The sequence below is a fragment of the Cotesia typhae genome, unplaced genomic scaffold, assembly GCF_013202065.1.
Source record: "Cotesia typhae breed Kobodo isofemale line unplaced genomic scaffold, CoteBio_Ctyphae contig_27, whole genome shotgun sequence".
In the NCBI taxonomy this organism is placed as follows: Eukaryota; Metazoa; Arthropoda; class Insecta; order Hymenoptera; family Braconidae; genus Cotesia; species Cotesia typhae.
The window spans coordinates 1,173,390-1,196,240 of NW_027423733.1; the positions used below are offsets into that span (position 1 = coordinate 1,173,390).

Below are 22,851 nucleotides of genomic sequence, written 5' to 3' on the forward strand. Positions count from 1 at the left end.
TACTTTTTCTTCGTTCGCAGAGTCACTTTGATGCAGGTATCGTCTCGGGCTGTCTTTTTCTGTGCTGGTTTGGCGTTGGCTAAAAAAGGGCTAGGTGTAGACAATTGTATCTTCCTGTTGTTCTTTTCTTGCCGTAATAGTTTGGCTGGAGTAACCTGGAGTGGCTGTGATTTTTTGTTTAGTCCCGGAGTTGTTTGGGTCGTTGACTCCGACATGCCCGGTGATTTGTTGGCCAGCCTGTACGCCGCAGTAATAGACATGACCGATTTTCTGATTTCATGGTGGAGGTTTCGTTTGTCCTTGATGAAATCAGCTAACTCTTCGATCTTGCCACCTAGCCGCTCCATTGGCGATGGTTGGCCGGTGATGGTTGGTAGAAACTTGATCCTTTTTCGATAACAATGAGCATTGACGGGAGCAATAGGTCCTCCACGCTTTGTAGAAACATTGCTCGGCAGTCTGTTCTTTTCCATCTGGACAGTGTTCGTGCTCCCTGTAACATTGCTAGCATTGCTAGACTACAGAGCCATGGGGTCCGCTCCGCTGTTCAAACGGTCGCTTGACAACGACAAGTTTAGGCCTGTTTGCACGCCTTCCCTCGCCGGCACTGGGGTATCCAACCCCTGGACTATAAACAATGTTTGAAAGTTCTGTGACATTTCCATATTGTTGTTTGCTAGGTTTTGGTCCACCCCGAGTATTTTATTTTCTCGATACCTGACGTATCTGATGCGCAGACATGTCGGGCGTTCCCCTATCCGCCACCTGGGGAGGCGCCCGATGCAGGACTCAGCAAGCCCGACACGGTGTGTGTGTGTGTGTGTGTGTGTGTGTGTGTGGCCCATTTATAACTTTTGAACGGCTTGACCGATTCCTTCACGGTTGGCGCGATTTGAAAAGGCTTGACCAAACTTAGATTTTGAATACAGTTTGAATCGATTTGGACCGATAGATTTCGAGAAATCTCAAGAAGACAGTGAAAAAATTTTTTTCAAAAGTAGTTTTTTTAGAATAACTTTTAAACGGCTCTACCGATCAATCCCAAAAACTAATCAGCTCAACATCAAAAAACCACGTCGATCTCTGCCAGCCTAATCAAAATCAGTTGATTCATTCGTGAGTTATTGTTGGCGAAAGAAAACCAATAAAAAATGTTTTTTTTGGAATTACTTTGAAATTTCTAGTTCGATTAATTCGAACTTCAAAATTCCTCATGAAGCTTAAAAAATTGCGTCAAATGCCGCCAACCACGTGAAAATCGATCAATTTATTCAAAAGTTTGTGCGTTTTGAAAATTCAAAATATAGTGTTTTATCAAGCTTCTTATTCAATTTTTGAGCTTGAAAAGCTCAAAAACGTAAGAATTGAAATTTTGTAAACGTAAGCATGGAATTAGCGGGAAATTTAAGGTCAACCGTTTTCCTAATTTTTTTTATTTAGTTTCCCATGCAGCAGAAACATTAGTTTTCCATTTTATGACCCTTTTGGATAGATTTCTAAATAGGCCCATAAAAATTGAATCCTTTGTAACTTAAATGCATTGCAACTGGCAAGATCTCTTACCTCTCACAGTGACCTACTTAGAAAAATTATCAAAAATATCGTCTGTTTGAATTGCAAATGTATCAGAGTAATAAAGATGATATTATGGATAATTTTAGAAATAATTAAATTTCCTCTTTTTTTATGTATATAAAATACAAAATTAAACAAAGAAATAGTACAATCGTCATAAATAAAAATAACCGCACAATAAAATAGAATAAAATAAAGACAGAATGCAAATGAAATAATATGTAACTTAATTATAATAAAAATTGATAAGACCATAAAATAAAACAAAATTTAAATTTTAAGAATTGAAGAAAAAGTAGAATAAAATGAAATAAAAATTAACTAACAATAAGTTCTAAAAATTTCGATAAAGTAAAATTATGAAAAAAGAAATATACGAGAAAGCTTATTAAAAACAATAAAAAAAATATACAGTTGGTAAATAAAAAAAAGTATAGTTATGAAATCATTATAATTTGTTTGAATAATAAATAAAAGCAGAATGGTTTCTCATAAGGAACCACTCCCTAAATTGGGGTCATTACAGGAGTAGAGGGAATGTATGCCGCCCGAAACTTTGGAAATGCTTTATTTTTAGGCGGGAAACTCGGACTCGGAAAACTTTCATTGGGTCTCAGCTTCCCCTGTTAAAAAAGAAAAGTGGAACCTTTGGCCCTCGAAATGTTGAACTTGACTGACGAAGCAATAGTTATAAAAAATTAAAAGTCTAATTCTAGAGTTCAGACAGCTGTCACAGGAGTGTTTCTTTCAAAAGTTTAAATTCTCATAGTGGAGAACAATTTACCTTTTAACTTTTCATTCGGTGAAAGGCGTCCACTTTATTTTTATAAGTAAGTTAATTTAATTAAAATATAATCTCTGTACGATTTGGTTTCGGAATCTCGCACAATTATTTTTGGAGTGAAAAATATAAGATAATACTATAAATGAATCCGCGTTTGGACTTCCAATCCACAACCTCTCAGATCTCCGGCCTATTGGCAGATGCTAGGACCAAAAATTCATTTTTAATCTTAAATTTATTTTTAGTAGATTTCATAGAAATCTAACTATTGCATTTGTCCTGATGTCGCAACTTTTGAAAAATTTTACTATTTTCTGACTCAGTTCGTCAAGTTGGTTCAGAAAATACCATTAGTTCAAAAGTTTATATATGTATGTATTTATGTATTGTGACGTTTTTTTAACGACCGGGGTCTATGTAAAATGAACGTCACTAGCGCTAATGAATTTTCGTATTTGTAAGCTAATATTTCAAAGCCAAATATCATGGAAAATATTTTTGAGGATTAAAGATAAATGTTTTTTTTTTTTTTTGGTTAAGTGAGTGATTATGCCGAGTAACGAAGTGTTATAGTTTTAGAGTGAATTTAGAGAGTAAGGTTACAATTGAGATTTTGGAATTTTTAATAGTAGAGTCAGTTTTTAGAGTCAAGTTTTGAAAAATATTAAGGTCAAGTCATTGAGGGGTTTTATTGAGCTATTTTGAGTTTTGAGTTTTGAGTTTCGAACTTTGAGTTTTGAGGTTGGGTTCTGAATTTTTAGTTTTGGGTTTTCAGGCTGCAGAGGACGTGGGTTAGTCAGCGTTATCGCGGAGCGGAACTATAAGTCACCCGGTTTCGTTTGATGTTAGACGCCAGTCTAACCCTTTGAGACATTTAGGTGGAATGCTTAGGTCTGGCTGAGATGCCACCGCTCCGACGTAGAGGAACCTGACGAAAACAAATGGGATCAGTTTAAGTTACGTTTATGTTTTATGATGAGTATTAGTTTAAGTTACGTTTTGAATTACGTTTTTGGTTTCGGTCCCAACCGTAGTCAGTTCCCGGAAAGCATCCACCAAAGGACTATCCGTACTCAGAGCCTCAGTTGGTTGATTAGCGATTAAAATGTTTGGGAATTAATTGATTACAGAGAGTTTAGTTTGTGAGTGAGTCAAGTTTAAGTAGAGTTGAGTCTTGGACTCCGTAGAGTTCAATCGCAACAGTCGAGTCTGAGAGTTGCCGCTGATCACTTCAGGTGATCGGACGTGCGTACCGTTTCAGTTCCAGGTTAAGATTTTAGTCATTTGCGTTTTAATTTGGGATCCAGATGTAAATACAGAATTATAGAGTTGTTTAAGATAAAATAAAAAGTTACTCAGCATCGACATTGTTTCAAAAAATCGGGTAGTTATTAGTTTTACCCTGTTTCACAAAAATCGAAGTTTTAACAGCTCTCGACGTTTGGAAGCCATAGGAAGCTTCCCTGACTATTTTTACGATGATGTCAGTACGTCTGTATGTGTGTGTGTGTGTGTGTGTGTGTGTGTGTGTGTGAACCTTTTACAACTACTGAACGGTATTACCGACTTTATCGCGGCTGAAGCCATTTGAAAGAGCTTGGCCAAACTTAGATTTTGAATACAATTTGGACTGATTCGGACAGATAGATTTCGAGAAATCTCAAAAAAACTGTGAAAAAATTTTTTTTCAAAAGTGGTTTTTTTGAAATAACTTTTAAATGGCTTCATCGATCAACGTCAAAAACTAATCAGCTCAACTTTGAAAAACCACGTCGATTGCTGCTAATTCGATCACACACACACACACACACACACACACACACACACACACACACACACACACACACACACACACACACACACACACACGCACGCACACACACAGCCGTACGGACACCATCGCGGGAATAGTCACGACAGTTTCCTACGACCTCAAATCGTCGAGATCTAATGAAAATTAGATTTTCGAGAAACGGAGTAAAATTTTAAAAAGTTTTCTTTTCGAATAATTTCGAACTTTCTTTTCGGATTGTTTTTGATATAACAAAATAACAATTAGTGTTTAAAAAAATGCATCAAACGCAGCCAATCTTATTTAAATGGATCGATTGGATCGTGAGATATTTACCCTGATTAAAAATACTGATTGACAAGAATTGAGAAGCGGTCACTCTATGCAAACTGTACATCTATATATACAAACAAAAGAATTGAAATAATTGAAAAGAATTCAAATTTCATACTTTTGAATTCTTTTCAATCAGTATTTTTAATCAGGGTAATTTTAAAAAAATCAGACAAAGTGTTTTTTTAATATAACTCCAAAATTTTACGTCAAATCGTTTGGTTAGTAAAAAGGAATCGTATTGTGCTTGAATAATTGCGTCGAATGCTGCAAACCTTTTCAAAAGCGATTGATTTGATCAGAAGATATCGCAATCTCAAGCGTTTTGAACTTGTGCATACAGGGAAGTTCCAGGGATGGCCTGCAGGGTCAACAGTTTTTCAGATTTTTTTTCGTAAAAAAAAGCTTTTCAAACAATATTTAATCATTATTTTGATTATTGTGACCGATGTTTTGCAACCAGTATAACAAACCTTATTCATTTATTTATACCACTTCTTTGAATGTTTGGATTTTGAGTCCGATTTTATGGTTTTAAGCTTTAACTCTAAGGATCGTATTCCATTACCATGAGAAGAAAAAATCAGTAGTCAAATCTCTGACCCATGATCATGCAGGATTGTTAAAAAATGCTGATTTTACCTTCATGTTTTAATTTTATTAATTTTTTTCACAACTGAGTGAATATAATGTTTCTATATAAAATCTTAAAAAAATTAGAATTTCGTTATTTTAGTATTTATATTTTATTTACTTTTAAAAAAGTGAAACTTTACTTCCTAATTTTTTTACAATAAAAAAAAAAATTTTTTTTTTTCAACTTACCTGTTTATTAATTTCAACGACTAAAGCAATTATTCCTATTTCCTGACGCAATTTCGATGAGTAGTAACATTCTTTATATAAAAGATTTTCGATTTATCTATTAATGTTTTGTGACTTTAAGTTATAAATAAAAGTTATCTTCTTTTATTAGCATAAAAAATAAACAACATTGATATCAGCTGATTGAGTTACCGACAGATCTATGAATATCAAAATGATGATAGCAGCGCTGCGCGCGATAAGTGACGTCATTAAGAAAGTTTAAAATTTCATAATTGTATTTTAATTAAAGAGATAAGTACAAGTTCGGAAATATAAATTATAAAAATATGTAGTAGCTTTACGCAGTATTAAATTCAAAATAGTTATTGTAAAAAGTTGAATTAAAATTAGCTTTTTTCTTGCTAAATATTTTCAATCTCTTAGGGGGAATTTTTTTGTTCCATTAACTTATAAACTGCATTGGTAAATATTTGACTGCAACTTTCATGATAATTAATAATCACTGAAATTTCGAAAATTACAATATCATCCTTCAATTTATTTATAATATTGTATAAATAAATATAAATGCCAAATCTTCCAATAATTTTAGTGTTATGTGAAAAAAAGATATCTAAATGATCGTGTTTAAAAACATATCGTTTTTCAGAAATTCCATTAAAATAATGAGTACGATAACTTCATTTACTTTAAATAACATCTTGATAGCTAACAGTTTTTTTCATTTTGTAATTTAATCAAAATTAAAGCTGATCTTTACAAACATTTTACGATTAACGCAGATTATCATAGGTTTATATCCATTAACTTTCTCAAGATTCATTTTAATATGCATATTCATGTCTTTGTATATCTATTGTCTCTCATTATTTTAACTTATCCTCACTTACTATATTTTTTTTTAGTTTGATACCATTTAATAGATTCATTTATTTAATTTATTAGAATTAATACTTATAGGCAAAAACATAAAAACATTAATATATATATATATATATATATATATATATATATATATATATATATATATATATATATATATATATATATAACATACCATGCTTAGATGAACGAAGAGCCAGTCCATTAATCCTTTTGGATAACTCAGCACTTGCACGCTCAACAACTCCTTGAGCCGATATTGATGACATATCCTCACTTATTTTTTTACGTTCGATTACTAATAAAGCTCTCGTTAATTAGTACAATAGGTCATATAACGTTGTATTATCCTTAGCTTTTTGTTGTTGTGCAATATCTAATACGAGTATACATATTTTTTTCTGATCCTTTCAATGTTTTTAATTTATTACTTCATAAAGCTTGAAAGAAATACAAATATTTTTCTAAGAATGTTTATTGCATTTAAAAACGATGTCGCTCTTGATATATTTTCAAGATTTTTTTTTTATTGATAGAATCACTGAGCACTTGCGAGTATGTAGATTTTTAAATACATAGAGAATAAATAAAACCTCATTTTAAATTTGGTAATCGTTTTTCAAATTGTATCCCATTTTAAAATAACGAGACACTTACAGTAAAGTAAATCAATACCATCAAACTCACTCACTCGTAGCATGAAGATGTCTTGCTTGTTATTCTAGATAAATTTTCACTTAATTATTTTTATGACGATTAACAAACATTGATTACTTGTCATATTTTCATATCTTTTTCTATATTCGAAGTATATTCTGTATCTTTAAAGAAACTATTAAATTATTCTAAATAAATACGTTCACATTAAGAAAATAATTATTAAATATTTACTATTACAAACAACATAAGAGAAATACAGACGTAAAATTTTGTTTATGGAGACACTAAGTAACAAATATCAACATGGTTGTATTGTCCACTTTATACTAAATCGATATTTTTCGCTTCGTCGTATTTGTCTCATAACCCCTCTCCTCGATCATAATAACGAAACAAATATAAGCGCCTGCGTCAACTTTTGACTCAATAGTATTTCAATATATTTAAAAATTTTTTTTAAAATCCCGCCATCTCATACAAATTTTCAACTGATTCTAAACTTTTAAGAAGAAAAGTGCCCCTTTGAGTGTCTCAATAAGTAATATTGATTGATAGATTATTCTATATAATAAAAAAATATGATTACCGTTAGTTTTAAATAAGGAACTCGGATGAAAATGAAAACTGAAAGGTTATTTTTATTTTTCATCTTGTATTTATTTCAATAATAATATATCGTTGTAAATGATGTACAATCATGTAAAAAACTTAACGAATTAAATAATCTTCAAGCCAGCCATAGCGTTTTCGAGGACCTGTAATCAAATGTTTTCTAGTTATTGTTACTTTATTTGTCTTTCAATTATTATTAACTAAATTATAAAAAAAATTATGACTTTGAAGATCAGCCAAATTTTTTGCTGTTTCTGAACTCAAAAATTTTTCTTATTATTTTCTTAGCGAATTTGTCATTATTTTTTGCGATATCTCTAACCTTGAGAAATTATGTAGTTTTGTTAAAATTGATAAATTAAGAAAATCGGACTGATAACGAAAATTGTTTATAGTAATTTTCTGATTCTTTCATTGGTTATCGCAATTAAAATAAAATTTACTAAGATTTTTAAAGTTTCAATTTGTTTTGAGCAGTAAAGCTATTTCGAAATGATTTTATTATTAATGAAAAAAAAAATCTTAAAAATAAAAAATAAAATTTTATGTTTTTAAATTGTCAATCGTGAAATCGCATAGACTAGTATAACTACTGATATTTTACTTCTCACAAAAATTGAAGGAGCAAAAAAAATTTCCTAATGATTTTTAACAAGATGTATTTAAGGTAGTCCATCACAGATATAATAAGTGTCAAATATGAATTACAAGGTCTTTTTTTATTTACATAGTAAATTTATTTACCTGCATAACCTAACATTTGGGAAGAAAAGACAGAAATCGATCATTTTTGACAATGTTTTATTATTTATTACTATCACATGCTTTGAATCTGGACTTTTAATTATGCAAAATATTCTATGGTTATTTCTTTTCTTTACACAAATTTTGATTGAAATTTGAACGGTGTTTTTTTGTAAAATAAATTAAAATCAGTAATTCCTCATAAATATCAATAATAATGGCAATTTTTAACTTCCCGCTAAGAAAATTAAAAATTTTCGAAATTCGGGAAACTATTGTTTTTACCCCATTTTTCGAAAATCGAGTTCTCATCAGATCTTGACTTTTGGAGGTCCTAAGAAGCTTCCCTGACTGTCCCCGCGATGGTGTCTGTACGTCTGCGTGTCACTATGTATGTGTGTGTGTGTGTGTGTGTGTGTGTGTGTGTGTGTGTGTGTGTGTGTGTGTGTGTGTGTGTGTGTGTGTGTGTGTGTGTGTGTGTGTGTGTGTGTGTGTGTGTGTGTGTGTGTGTGTGTGCGGCCGTATGTAAACGGCTTATAACTTTTGAACGGCTTGACCGATTGGAACCAAACTAGTGGCGTTTTAATGAGTTTCATCAAACTGAAATTTCTTGAGATTTTGAACCGGTTTAGAACGGTAGATACCGAAAAACTCCAAAAAACAAAAAAAAATTTTTTTTCAAATGTGGTTTTTTAGAATAACTTTTAAACGGGTTAACCGATCGATTTCAAAAACTAATCAGCTCTTAACATCAAAAAACTACGTCGATCGCCGTCAAGCCGGTTAAAATCGGTTCATTCGTTCATAAGTTATCGTTGACGAAAAAAATGGAAACAAAGTAATTTTTTCGAACTACACCGGAATTTCCGGTCTGATCAATTTGTGTTCTAAAGTATATTAAAGAATTTTAAATACTACGTTGAATGCTGCCAACCGCATGAAAATCGGTTTATTCTTACAAAAATTTATTATCTGATTATAATGTATTAGGGAAAATACGCAGTACTTGAACACCTCATAAAACGGGACCAATATTTGAACAGATTTTTGAATTTAATATCAACAAAAAATTGTGATACTTATTATGAGCTACATCCGTATTTCAACATTATTTTTGAACTTTGTAATTAATTTTCAAAAGTTATTAAAATTCTAAATCAATATACCTATATTTTGGTTAATTTAAAAGTTGGTATATTAAGAATAGCCGATAGATGCTACTTTTACCATGAAAATGGTATTAAACCTTAGAACTTTCAATCAGTGAAAAAAATGGCCTATGATCATTTTAAGTAATCAATAGTAGATTTCACTTCTAGGGAGGAAAGTAAGAATCGGCTTCACCTCGGTTGACTATAACATGTGATCTAAGACATTTATAACTTTCTCATAACACAGCGGACCAAAAGTTTCCACTTTTCGCCCGGAGGGCAAAAAAATGGTTTATTGGTATGATACAATATTAGCTTTATGAAATGCTTTCTGAAATGATAGTTCAACTACTGCTCCTGGGTTGTTCAACTATTGCGGCACTTCAGAATTGTTTATTCAACTACTACTGCTATAATGGTATATCTTTAAAACCTTAAGGGGGATAGCCACTGAAATTTAAAAAAAAAAAAAATTATTAAATCAAAGTTTATATATTCAAAAATATGTATCTAGAGTTTTATATGAAAATTCCGAATATTTTTCGAGTTATAATCATTTTTGTGACAGCGCGTCAAATGACCGTTGCACGCGCAGCGCTCCGGCAAAAACGCGTTTTTCTCGAAACTACTTTGTTCGAACTGGTCTCATGTGTAATTTGCATAAGTATGAGCGATTTGCAACTTCTTAAATTTTCTGTATTTGTCTATTCAGTAGCTATAATTGCACGTAGGGCATTTTGAAAATTTTGAGTTTTAAGATTTTGAGGGCTGTTTGAATAAAAAAAAACGAAAAAATTTTTAATATGTCGCCATTTTTTTTTAAATCCAAATTTTCAAAATCTCCTCTGTGAAACGATAACTACATTCATGCAGATTACAACGCAGTTTGGTTTTTTTGTTTTAGATAATCCATTTGAGTTAGAGATGAGACCGTGGTGGGGGAAACTTTTTTGGTGCTCCATAAAAATCCTTATAACTTTGTCACAGCATGATATTTTTTAATAAAAATTTAGGAGAATGATCTCTGATGTATACTTTATAAAATAAAAAAAAAAAAAAAAACCCGATCCCCGAATTCCTTTACTATCCCAGTCAAAAAAATTTCCCAAAATCACCTATTTTTTCGATCCTCATAGTGGCTATCCCCCTTAAAAAAATATAATGATATTAATTATATGAATGATAAAATGATAATATTTAATCATTCATGTTTTTTTTTTCACGCATTAATAGATTCAAAACTTTATATTTTCATGAAAAACACTTTTTTTAATTATTAAATAAATTTTTGTTCATTAAAAGTAGGGTTGAATACTTTACTTTACTTTAAAAACTATTCAACTACTGGGTACTTTAGTTTCGAGTGCCAAGTTTCATCGAATTCTAAACGGTAATTATTTAACTGAGGTTACTAGCTCAAGAGAAAAATGGTCTTACCGAGATCTTAAAAAAGAATTTTAAATCTCCGAGACTTAAAATTTTAATATGTAGCTTCTTTCATCTTTTTTGGTACTTGGAAAATTTTTTTCCGACTAAACCATAACAAATACAAATAAGCCTGTTTATCGATTTTCAATTTTTATTTTATTTTTTTAATAAAGGAAATAAAAATAAATGAAATAAGTCCTCAAAATATAAGAAAAATTTAACTTAATTTAATTTTCGCTTCGTCAATTTATCGTGGAGATATTTGATTTTAAATGACAATGAAAAAAAATTTTGTACCCCTAAGAAAAATTTTTCAATGCAGTTTTTTAAGAACAAAAAAAACTTCTTGCGTAAAAAACAATTCGACGAAAATTCGAAGTTATGTGTAAACAACTTTTTTTTCGAAATTTTGCGACAACGATATTTTTTGAAGGAGTAGATCGATTTTAATGCGGTTTGCGTCAATAGACGTTATTTTTCTAAGTAAAAGCCATTTTTATTTTCGAATATCCTGTAACTTTGTCAATAATTAACTTGTAAGGATGTTTTTTTTTTTAATTTTTGGTTTAAAGTGTAATTTTTGAAAAAATACAAATTTATTTTCAACTTTTCCGAGAATTTTGGAATAAAACGGAAAATTTGTGATGATTTGTCATTTTTTAGCCTGTCTTTTTCTATACTTATGTAAAACTCAGAAATTTTTTGCAAATTTTCTGAAGTTTTTAAAGAGGTATTAACGAAAAAAATCAAATTATACTATTTTGTACAGTTGCAATCGTATTACAATTTTAAATTGAGTTTGCTGTGCTTCAACAGTGATGAGTTTTATAGAACACCGAACTAATTCTTCTTAATACAGGATTGATTCTGCTCAACACAATAATAATTTTCTAGTTTTTTTTTTTCACATAAAACTATTTATAGCGCTGGACAGAAACTAGTCGTATTTTTCTATTGTATGTAAATGAAAAAAGCTCGGTTATTAGTCTACAATATTTCTTGTTTTACGAGACAAAATTTAAAATAGACCAATGAATCTTTTTTAATAATAACATGTTTTTTAGGGTAGAAAACATCATTTTCTAAAAATGTAATCAAAACTATATGAAATAGTAAGGAAAAATATATTATTTAATTGAAATCGGATCCCGATTGAAAACAACATAGAGTGATGGGGGGTAAGAGTGCGCAATCCCATGTATTTGGGACTCAAATGAATGGGTTTGCGCACTCTTCCCCCGTGAGCATAATTGCCCAACATGACTCTAAATACTGTAGCAATAATTTCTTTAAATTCAATAAAATCCTTATTGACAACTATATTATTTTTAAGAATATTCAAACATCATTATCTTTCTTTTGAAAAAACTAACTGATTTTCATTAAGTTGGCAATATTCTCAGTTTTATCGAAATGTTTTTAATTTTATGAAACAAAAATGTAAAAGAAAATGTTTTTTCTCAAATATGTATTGGATTTACAAATTCGGAACTATTTAATCGATTAACTCTGAAACCTAATTGGGCATGTCTCAATATTATTCCGATTGCTGCGAATCGGATCAAAAACAACCTCAACAAGGAATATAATTCAAGTATTTTTTAAAGTCTTTCGGTAATTATTAAAATAGAGTTATACTTAACGTATATGAAAAAAAAATGCCATTCGGCCTCACCCGAGATAGAAGGTAGATTCATGTGATATGAGATTTTCTTTGTTTCTGTTATTTAATTTGTTAAATAACAGAATTTTATGTAAACTTTCGAATGAATCAACCGACTATCACGCAGTTGACAACCGTCAATGCAGTTTTTTGAATTCTATGATGAATTTCAAACCGTGAATTAATCAGATAAAAAATTTCGAAATTTGTTTAAAAAAAACGATCGACGTAGTTTTTTGATGTTAAAAGCTGATTAGTTTTTACAATCGGTCTGTAAAGCTATTTAAAAGTCATTCTAAGAAAACCACATTTGAAAAAAAGTTTTCATTATTTAAAAATTTTTGAATGGCCCATAAAATTAATAAGAATATTCACCAAGTATAAGTGTTATAGGTCAAATTGAAGGTAATATAATCAGCTTCATCATAAAGTTTCCAGAAATGAACTTTTTTCTATCAGTCAAAAGTTATTCACGTTTAAAGTTACAAAACTTGAAACTTACAAAATTTTGAAAATTTTATGTGGCCGCGATTTCTAAACTAATCGACCGATTCTGCTCATCTTCGAACTCGACTTCGGTAATTATCCAAAGAATATGTGTACCAAGTTTCATCAAGATCGGTTGGAAACTTTTCGAGATATCCTGATGACAAGGCTGGTTATATATATATATATATATATATATATATATATATATATATATATATATATATATATATATATATATATATATAAATTTTTTAACCAATGGTATTTTTAGAACCTACTCGACTAATTATAACATATGATAGCAAAATTAGGGAAAATTTCACCTTGAGGACAAATGCAATAGTTAGATTTCTAAAGAAATCTACCTAATATGTACGACAGGATCAAAAATTCCAGGACAAAAATAACATTTATTTATAAATACCTTTAAGTCCCAAACTACTAGTTGACCATCTAAACCACTAGTACTAAACTGGCTCGAAGAAACTCTTCGGACACATGTTATTGTATTTTGATGGATGCTGTCAAGTGCACTGTCATTAGTTTCTGTTCTAGCTTGTCGGTCGAGTGATTGGAATTTCCTCATAGCGGATATACCAGCGGCTTCTTTTTTCTGTGAATTATCTAATTTCGACACAAAGTATAGCTGTCCATTTAAGTCGAATGAGTAAAGCATCGGCATGCAGCTATGCCCCTGTACATTTGGTAATATAAATATTTGTAAAGAGATTTGAGTATTTTTCTCTTGAAATTTATTTTAAATACTTACTGCTGCAACAATCAAATTGGGTCCAATCCAAACACAACTTAAAAAGGGTAAATGTTCAGTGTAAAGTCTCATAACAGCATTGCCTTTGGTTGCATCAGCTACACAAATAGACGAATTGTGAGCAACCCAGCAAAGTTTATTGCCTGTCGGGCTAAATGCAACTGAATGAACCCAACCACCACCATTTATTGAATTGGGAAATTCAGCAAGTAAAGTACCCAATGGGGATTCAGCTCCCCATGGCCCAGAACTCGGTGCATCTTCCATTTCCTTAATATAAGCACCAAATACTCGCACTTTAAAGTCAGTTGAACCTGACGCAATTACTTTATTATCTGGGTGCCAATCAATTGCTGTTACAGTTGATCGAATCGGCCGTTTTATATGCTTTGAAAGCCACCAATTATTACCCGAAACAAAGTAACTGACAGCTATCATTCTGTCTCCTGAACCAACCGCAAATTTATTCTCTGAAATATATAATATCTTATGTCACATACTATTTAGAACATCAAAGAACAATGATAGAAATAATATCTTAACGCATGTATAATTTATGTTTTATTTCATTTTTTAGCAGCGAATTAAACATAAAACTAGATTATAACCAAGGAAAAAAGATAATAATAATGGGATTTATAAAATTGTATGGTAAATTGATTTGTCGAGTTTTTGTTTTCTTCTCATCAATCAATTAATATTTAAAAAGCTATTAAATATTATCGTGATTATTAAATTAAAAAAAAATAATGACTAAATTACTTAATTAAATTCTTTATAAAATACAATTAATTTTCTGTTGCAAGTCATCAAAATTGATAAAAAAAACTAACTCTGAAAAGATTTTTTTTGCTATTTTTATTTGTCTTAAAACTGTTCCATAAATTATTGATCTCATTCCGGCTCTTATATCCGAATAAACTCAAATAAAACTCACAAAGAACATTTATTAGCCGAAATTCGTTAATTACTTCTTTTGAATTTAACTCCTTTTTGAGTTATATAATTCTGAATGATTTTCAATAGGCTTGAAACAAAGTCAAATATATAACACTATATTTAAGTCAATAATTAGAGGTAATTTGTAACTAACATAATTAGTAATAGTAAGAGTTAAAAAATACCTAATGGAGACCACTTTACACAAACAGCTGCACGGTTCATTCTCAAAATAACCCATGCTGGTATCCATTTTCCACTATCATCTTGATTCCAGACATAAGCATCTTTGTCAGCTCCACATGTTACTATTCGATTAGTTTTAGGAGCCCAATCAAGGCACATAACATTCATGTGGTGAGCCTCCAATATTTGAGTTGATTTCCAACCTGAGTTCGATTGTTTATAAACATGGACTTCATTGCTATTTGGACATACTGCTACTTCTGTTAATTAATTATATTAACGTTTTTTAATAAAAGAATACAACTAAAATCTATGTTAGCACGAAAAGAATAAAAAAATTATTAACCTGTTTGATCTTTATTCCAAGCGTGACAAGTAATAATGTCTAATCCCAAGTTGTGAACATCCGTCATTTCTCAGGTGAATATTTACTACTAATATTTATATTCTTATGATTAAATTATATTATCGGTATATCAATCAATGAATCAACTGTACTTACAAATCCTAAACAAATAAATATAAGGGTGTGGTCAACAAAAATTAACTTCTTTTTTACAACAATAATAAGAATTATATTTTAAAAATGTATGTTCTGAAAATACTGAAAATTCGTGGACTATGGTCAGTCTACACGAATTTTCGAAGTATTTATAATTTACAGTTAATTAAAGTCTCCCATGAATAGGAGATTTTTGAAAAACTCTATAGTGATAAACAGAGATAGATAGTTTTCGTATAAATTGTACTAAATGTTAAAACTTGTACACCTGTACAAACATGATACACCATTTTGATTTTTGTCATCATTGTTGAAAATACAAGATTCGTTACGTAATTTACCTCGTAACTTACCTGAAAAATAACACGTATCAAGTATTTAGTAAGTAACTATGTAAAGGTATAACCTCATGCTGACGCTTGACGCTGGTTATAAGCGTCAAATTGTGTCATGTGGTTAATTTAGGCCGTGCTGCCACCTGGAAAAAACTTAGTAGCGTCAAATCGTAAAAAGCTAAACTCGAATTAGGTTTTTATTTAAAGGATTAAACAGAAATTTAGAATCTATATAATCGAACTCGAAAGTAATCGATATTGAATAAGTTAAGAATCTTGTTATTGTTTATTTTAAAAATAAATTTTTATTTAAACATTAGATTAAAGTTGTTGACTTTCTGTTATAAAAATGGCACTATTCGAAGATTACCTAGATATAGAAGCGTTGGAAGATGTAAGGGTTATATTATATAAAATCAAACGGATAATTATAACAGAAATATTTTTTCATTTTTCTTTGTAAGAAAATAAACTCAAAATATTTATTGTTTTTATTTTCAGGAAATATCACAAGTTTATGTTTGTGGTATATGTGAGGAGATTTGCAATAGTTACTTAGATCATAATTGTTTAAAAAAATATAAAAATCATCATATCGATGAGAATCATTATTGCTATCCTTTACTAGGTTAGTAACTTATCAATTTTTTAGATTATTAAATAAATAAATAGTACAGCAACTAACAAAATTCATCGTTTTGATGTACTTAATTTAAAGAGGGTGGTGTTACAATAATTCGGCGTGCTTTATTGGAAAATGGACGTGAGGAACTTATTACGGAGAAAATTTATTCAGTAAGTAAAGAAAACAACAAAACCTCTGGCAATGTAAGTATTTTAAAACTAATTTAAGTTAACTAAAATTAACAATATTAATTTTAGTTTCAAATTCTAATTCCAAAAATATGAAGGTAAAAACAAAAGCGCAATTTTCTGTATCGCCAAATAAACGATTAAATGATACTGAAGTCGAGTTGTTAATAAATGAGGTGCAAAAAAGAGTCCCTCTGTGGAACCATCATGTTCCCCTCAAAGAAAGAAACCGACAAGCTGTTTCAAATTTGTGGAAAGAGGTTTCAATGGCATAGAAAGGTTAAAAAAAAATCTAATTTTTATTGCTTTCTTTTTTTTTTTATCTCACATTTACCTTACACTCTGCAAACTAATTTTGACAGGTAAGCTAGATGCTGAAGAATGTAAAAAGAAGTTTAAATATATTCGAGATACTCATCGTAAAATAATTCAAAATGAAAACAAACCAAGTGGTTCATCAAGGGTCGATTCTACTGATGAATGGAAATATTACAGATGTTGTGAATTTCTACGAGATACTTGCTTAATTCGCCCGTATGTATGATCATAAATTTTAAATGACATGATATTATGTCGATAGATTCTTTTAATTACAAATAAATATAAATTAAATACTAAATCGTAATTTTCAATTGCAGAACTAGAACAAATGTAGATGAACATGCTACCGCTGGTTTTAATAACGACGGAAGCTTTAATAATGATTCATCAAATGCTATGGACGACAGTTTTGACGAAAGTACTGACCAGGATAATAGTAAATATATTTTTTTGAAATTACAAGTCACTAAGAAAATATTAAACTACATTTCCTAAATTTTTAGAATTCCTTTAGTATCTGCCAATACTAAAGGAAAAAAACGTCAGGAAATTGCGGATTCTGTAAATGCAATCAACCGTATCGCTGATATTATTAGTAAAGATAAAACATCAGTCGCTCTACCGGCGCCGCCAAAATTGGATCAAGTTGGTGGATTTTTAATCGGTATCGGCTATCAGTTACGACAACTACCAGATAATGTCCAACTGCAAACCATTATTAAAATTTTACAGTTGATTCGAGAAAAAAATAACCTATACGTACAAAATTAGTGAAACAAATAATTTACATAAGTATAAGCGTTAAAATATTAAAAAAGTATTTCATTGATATTAAGCATTACATTTTTATACAAGTTTGATATTAAAAATATATTTATTTATCAGTAATTGTTTTTTTTTTATCTATTTCTTGGCTAAATCCTCCTTTAATTTTGAAAAATAATAATTACAAATTTTGCATTCACAATATATATATATATATATATATATATATATATATATATATATATATATATATATATATATATATATATATATATATATATATATATATATATATATATATAATTTAAGTACAAGGCGATTTTAATAGATTTTTGACGGTATTAAAAAGATTTTTATAATTTAAACTTTACGATTATATTGCCAGGGAACAGCTCCTTCGGCATTAAAGTATTCACAAAATTCATCTCGAACAGCTACTGCAGATCTGCTACTGAAATTATTGTCATAAGCTGTTGTGTCTTTGAGAGCAGAATCGTTAACTTCATGCCTCAAATATTTAGAAATTATACCATCAGGGCATTCTTGATCAATTACTAAGTTAGGTGGGATGTAAACATCATCTTTGTCATGCTTGCGAAGCCAATTATGCAAACATATGATTGCTTGAATCATATCGATTGTATTCTCAACTGTAGCATCAATTGGTTTTTTTAGAATCCTCCATAAACTCACTATGATCCCGAATGAATTTTCAATAGTTCTGCGTGCTCGACTGAGACGATAATTATAAATACTTTTTTCTTTATTCAAACCACTTCTACCAGGATATGGTCGAAGTAAATAGTTTGTCAATTGAAACGCCTCGTCTCCCACAAGAACATATGGTTGAGGTATTCCATCTACAGTTAGCAAGTCTGGTTTTGGTATGTTCATGTCACTATTCTCAAACTTCTGACCCATTGCTGAGCTCCGGAAAATCCCTCCATCACTTCTTCTACCGTAAGCACCAATGTCAACGAGAGTAAACAAATAATTAGCATCACAAACTGCCATCAATACAATGCTGTGACTATTTTTATAATTGTAATATGAAGAACCTGCATTATCAGGACACTGCAATAATAATAATAATAATAATTATTATTATTATGATAATAATAATAATGGTTTAACATAATTCAGATATATACATCAAACTAATTCATTTATATGAAATCAAATATACCTGTATGTGTATATGTTTCCCATCGATAGCTCCAATGCAATGTGGAAATTGCCATTGCTTTTCGAATTCATCAGCAATTTTCAGCCAATGAGATTCAGTCAAAGGATGCGGTAATACTTTTCTTTAAGACAACTCCATAGAGCTTGACAAGTTTCGACAATTATATTTGCTGTTGTTGTTAACCCAACTAAATACTGATACGACATCGTTGACATTGAGTCACCAGTTGCTAGAAATCTAGAAATTAATTGTTATTATGGTACAATGATGACTACGCTAAATAAATTATCAACTATTTTGAAAAATTCTTACCGCCAAGTCATAGCTAGTCGTGCTGGAGCTGAAATAGGCTCTCTTACAACTTTTTGTTTTGATATTTTCGGGCCAACTAAACATAGAAGCTCTTCAAATTGGACTGCTGTCATTCAGATGTAATTTTCAATTTTTTCAGAATACAAAGAAAGAGTTGGGAATATGGCCTCAAAAAAGCCAGTCTCGCCGTAATTTGAATAAAGGATGAATCCAAAATTTTTTTTGTATATATTTTTTTCTACAATTTTGTATAACTAGTTCATTGCATAATAAAGCACTAATAATCCTTTTGCGCCTAATTTTTTTTTTATTTCAGCTTCACGGATTATTTTTTGACACTGATAAATCCACAATTGATAATCATATTCACCTGCCATTGAAATTTTGATAAGTTACTTAAATTTGATGTAATTATTTCATTAATGTTTAACATTTATCGTTGTCATAAGTTATTTGTTTACAATTACCATGTGTTTATTATAAAAATTAGGTTAAGGACTAGCTTCGAGGTATATCTCGAGATATCGACTTTTGATATTCATACATTTTTTTGCAGCTGATTTTTTTAATTTGACGCTGGCGTTTGACGCTGCACGTGTTTTTATTCATTTCAGCTAGGTGGAGCTATAGTTTGACGCTGAAAGCTAGCGTCAAGCGTCATCATGAGGTTACAACTTTAACCTAAATTCCGATTACCAAGATTTCGATAGCCAAGGTTTTCGATAGGGTATAATTATGGAGGGTAGAGGTAAGGAGAATCATCTGTGTATGAAAAAGTGTCCGTCGAACTGTATTAAATTAGGGTGGCGCCACATTAGCATCAGGGTAAATTTTAAAGGAGCGCCAAATATTATTGGAGTAGATTTATGGAGGATAGAGGTAAGGAGAACCATCTCTATATATCAAAAAGTGTCCACGGAAAACAGCAAATTAAGATGACGCCACTGTAGCAAGTGGAAAGTATTTAAAAATAGCGCCACAAATAATTAGAGTAGGATACTAGATTAAAAAAGGAAAGAAAGACTTCCTCTTTGTAACCGCGCTTTTTACAAAAATGTTCATTATTTACATTAAAATCAATCAGGAATAAAATAAAATTAATAATTAATTCAAATAAACCAATTTGTTACCCAAAAGCCCTGTCGATAAAGAAAAATGGAAACGTATTTGATACAATTCAACGAAAAAATTTCTGAATCCATTTGAATGATTTTTTTTAATCAGGGATTTTATAACAAGATAAAAGTCATTTATTGATTAATTTTTTAACATTATATAACATATAGTATAACATTTTTTCTTTAAAAATAAGTCGTACATTCAAGAAATTAATTTTGCATTTTTTCTATTCATTTTTGTTTTCGTTTTTGCTGCGTCGTAGCGCTTATTTTCTGATTTCGCTAAAAAATGCGCTCGCATTACAATATAAATGTCAATAATCTTAACAGTTAATTCTTTTTCATGAATAAAGCACCCAACTTTTATCAAGTACTCTTTTTTAAGTTCATCTGATATTTGAGTAATGGTTTCTAGGTTTGTCAAATTTTTGCTTACAGCTCTTAAAACACACTTCTCTAATTGTTTGGTCAGTTCAAATAACTCTTCGCTAGGATAAATAAGCCCACCATATAAATCCATTTTCAGAATTACATCGTTTCTATGTAATCGTTGGCCATCTCTTGGATTCATATGAATATTTTGTAAGCAATCTGAACACTTCACAATTTTTTGCAATTTGCGACTTATGTAACCTGCAATGTATGATTGCACGGCATCACTGGTTACTGCCTCATTATAATCATGATCTTCATCAATTGAAGAATTTTCCACTTGCGGTTCAGAATTTTGTAGCATGTCATCAATACCTTGAAGCCATAGCTGTCGCTCTAAATTTGAAGAAATTGACAGTTCAGGTTCGATTAAGCTTCTCAAAAGATTTTCCCCAGAAACATTACATCCTTTCGGAGGACGTATGAGTGAAAATGTAGAAGCCAATCTGTAAACTTGAGCAAACATTTTCGGATCAGGGTGATCATTTCCTCCACATGAATGTCGCATGACAGAAAAAAATCTCAGAAATAAAATATCAATGATAATTTTTAACATGTTATAATAAATATAGTTAATAATAATTATATACAATTACCTCTAAAGGATTCTGTGATAACGTTGCTGTCATTAAATATTTAAATCCACATTCAGTTTTAAGCATATCTAGGATTTCAAGGGTAGCTCGCAACGTCACTTTCAAACCAAGTAAAGTGCTCTTCGATATGGGAATTTTTTTCTAAATTTTCCCAATTTTGCAAAAACTGCAGGAATTCTAAAATTGACTAAAAATTTGAGAGAGATGATTTAAAACGTAATTACGTAGAATGGCAAAGATTAATTGTACAAAGTTATTAATCTGTATCATCATTTATTGCCATTAGAGGCAGTTCACATGCTAAGAAAAATCTTCGCAGTTTTGACTTCACGGTGGAAATATTGTTTACGCGGAAGCATTCTAAAATAACTGTTTAAAAGATATGTACTAATTGAAAATATCCACTGTTATATTTATCACGATTCCAATGTCTCCATTGTGTTTTTACTATGAAGTCAAGATCACAATGATAAATAAACTGGACCACAAATGCAATCACAGCAAAACAAAAATCAAGGATGAATCTAAAAATATTTTTTACTTAAGAAATCAACGATAAAACATTATTTTATTAGCCCATGTACATGAAGTAATCATAATGTATGAAGTACCTTACAGTTTTGTAATAGAGAAGTATTCTTTGTCATTCCGGTATATGTTTTTTCAACTTTCAAATTTTTATGAAACCTACAAAGTTAAAATTTTAAATTATTATGTTTTACTACTAAATAATTCTTACCTGTTTTTGACGACAATCTTCTCTTGCATACAGGGCATCTCTAGGTATGCGTGAAGTCATAGCTTGGATTAAATTAAAAACAAGATCTATGAACTTTTGTGTCGGAGTTGAATCTTTCAACTTATCACATAGGTTGGTAATGAGCCATCGCGACAGATACCTCATGACCAAAAACCTATAATTAAAATAATAAAAAATTATTGTAAATCTATTGAGAATAAAATTTTTAAAGTGTCTGAATATTTATCTTATTAGTTTATCAATCGAAAATAGTATGTAATAACATATTCATGTATACATACTTCAGTTGCAAGAGGTACATTCATTACTTGAAAACCTTTTGGTTTCAAATGTGCAGGTGTTAATTTATAAGCTATTTTCATATTTGGTTGACGATAGTTTTCTTCCTCTAGAAGAGCTTCCCAATGTTTTTTAACGATTCCATAGGGCGTCTGAAAAATTTATAGCCTTAGTTAATTATATTATTCTGGATTATCAGAAATAAACTTATATTTGAACGTTACCATGAATTCGCTAATCTTTTCATCCAAAGTTGATGTTCGGAAACATTTTACTAAATGATTAAAATCAGAAATCATCCACAAACGTCGTGAACTATCTGAAGGGTGTTCACAGCTTATGTTATTTTCGTTCACTCTAATATTTTCCATACCCCTCGGTTCCATGATGCACCGTCCATGACAACTGCGTCTATACAAATTCCGCTGTTTTCCATCAATATGATACACTCTAGAATAAGTTTGTGTAATGGTTCACTTTTACAAGCACTTTTAGAGAGGAAGCAACCCAAAGCTTGAACCCATCGACCTTGAAAAGGTACAAACTTAAAAACAAGAGCATGATCTGCAGTTTTATTTCTTAAGTCCTCTGGAGTGT

General features: G+C 30.3%; 4 protein-coding genes and 1 long non-coding RNA gene across 8 annotated transcripts in view; 1 reads left to right on the top strand and 4 right to left on the bottom strand.

Annotated features, from left to right (window-relative positions):
- LOC141525746 (F-box/LRR-repeat protein 16) overlaps positions 1-7,339 on the bottom strand; it is a 79,682-nt gene extending 72,343 nt beyond the window's left edge. Inside the window, exon 1 of one of the 2 annotated variants that reach the window (XM_074240355.1) lies at positions 6,370-7,339. In XM_074240355.1, the coding sequence (XP_074096456.1) occupies positions 6,370-6,463 (94 nt within the window). In that variant the 5' untranslated portion in view covers positions 6,464-7,339. The remainder of the gene's footprint in view (positions 1-6,369) is intronic. The other variant, XM_074240354.1, reaches the window with a different exon arrangement.
- Positions 7,340-7,486: 147 nt separating this feature from the next.
- Arpc1 (Actin-related protein 2/3 complex, subunit 1A) lies at positions 7,487-15,602 on the bottom strand. 3 transcript variants are annotated; one of them, XM_074240357.1, is made up of 6 exons: positions 15,498-15,602; positions 15,182-15,342; positions 14,835-15,095; positions 13,711-14,180; positions 13,366-13,635; positions 7,487-7,609 (listed from the first exon to the last, which is right to left on the bottom strand). In XM_074240357.1, the coding sequence occupies exons 2-6, from the start codon at positions 15,246-15,248 to the stop codon at positions 7,571-7,573; spliced, it is 1,107 nt and encodes a 368-aa protein (XP_074096458.1). In that variant the 5' UTR covers positions 15,249-15,342; positions 15,498-15,602; the 3' UTR covers positions 7,487-7,570. The 3 variants fall into 3 exon arrangements, with proteins under 3 accessions (XP_074096458.1, XP_074096459.1, XP_074096457.1); XM_074240358.1 differs by having other exon boundaries at positions 15,182-15,266; positions 15,338-15,597; XM_074240356.1 differs by having other exon boundaries at positions 15,182-15,269; positions 15,338-15,597.
- A 293-nt stretch (positions 15,603-15,895) lies between these two features.
- LOC141525761 (uncharacterized) lies at positions 15,896-17,836 on the top strand. Its single transcript, XM_074240378.1, has 7 exons — positions 15,896-16,066; positions 16,174-16,300; positions 16,391-16,500; positions 16,584-16,764; positions 16,848-17,019; positions 17,124-17,242; positions 17,310-17,836. Exons 1-4 carry the CDS (start codon positions 16,022-16,024, stop codon positions 16,758-16,760), a joined length of 459 nt encoding a protein of 152 aa, XP_074096479.1. The 5' UTR covers positions 15,896-16,021; the 3' UTR covers positions 16,761-16,764; positions 16,848-17,019; positions 17,124-17,242; positions 17,310-17,836.
- A 2,460-nt stretch (positions 17,837-20,296) lies between these two features.
- LOC141525770 (uncharacterized) lies at positions 20,297-21,306 on the bottom strand. Its single transcript, XR_012478898.1, has 2 exons — positions 21,216-21,306; positions 20,297-21,072 (listed from the first exon to the last, which is right to left on the bottom strand). It is a non-coding gene; the product is annotated as an uncharacterized LOC141525770 (long non-coding RNA).
- Positions 21,307-21,392: 86 nt separating this feature from the next.
- Positions 21,393-22,640, bottom strand: LOC141525674 (uncharacterized). The gene is made up of 4 exons (XM_074240233.1): positions 22,479-22,640; positions 22,257-22,406; positions 21,955-22,129; positions 21,393-21,402 (listed from the first exon to the last, which is right to left on the bottom strand). The coding sequence occupies exons 1-3, from the start codon at positions 22,638-22,640 to the stop codon at positions 22,079-22,081; spliced, it is 363 nt and encodes a 120-aa protein (XP_074096334.1). The 3' UTR covers positions 21,393-21,402; positions 21,955-22,078.
- Between the last annotated feature and the right edge of the window lie 211 nt (positions 22,641-22,851).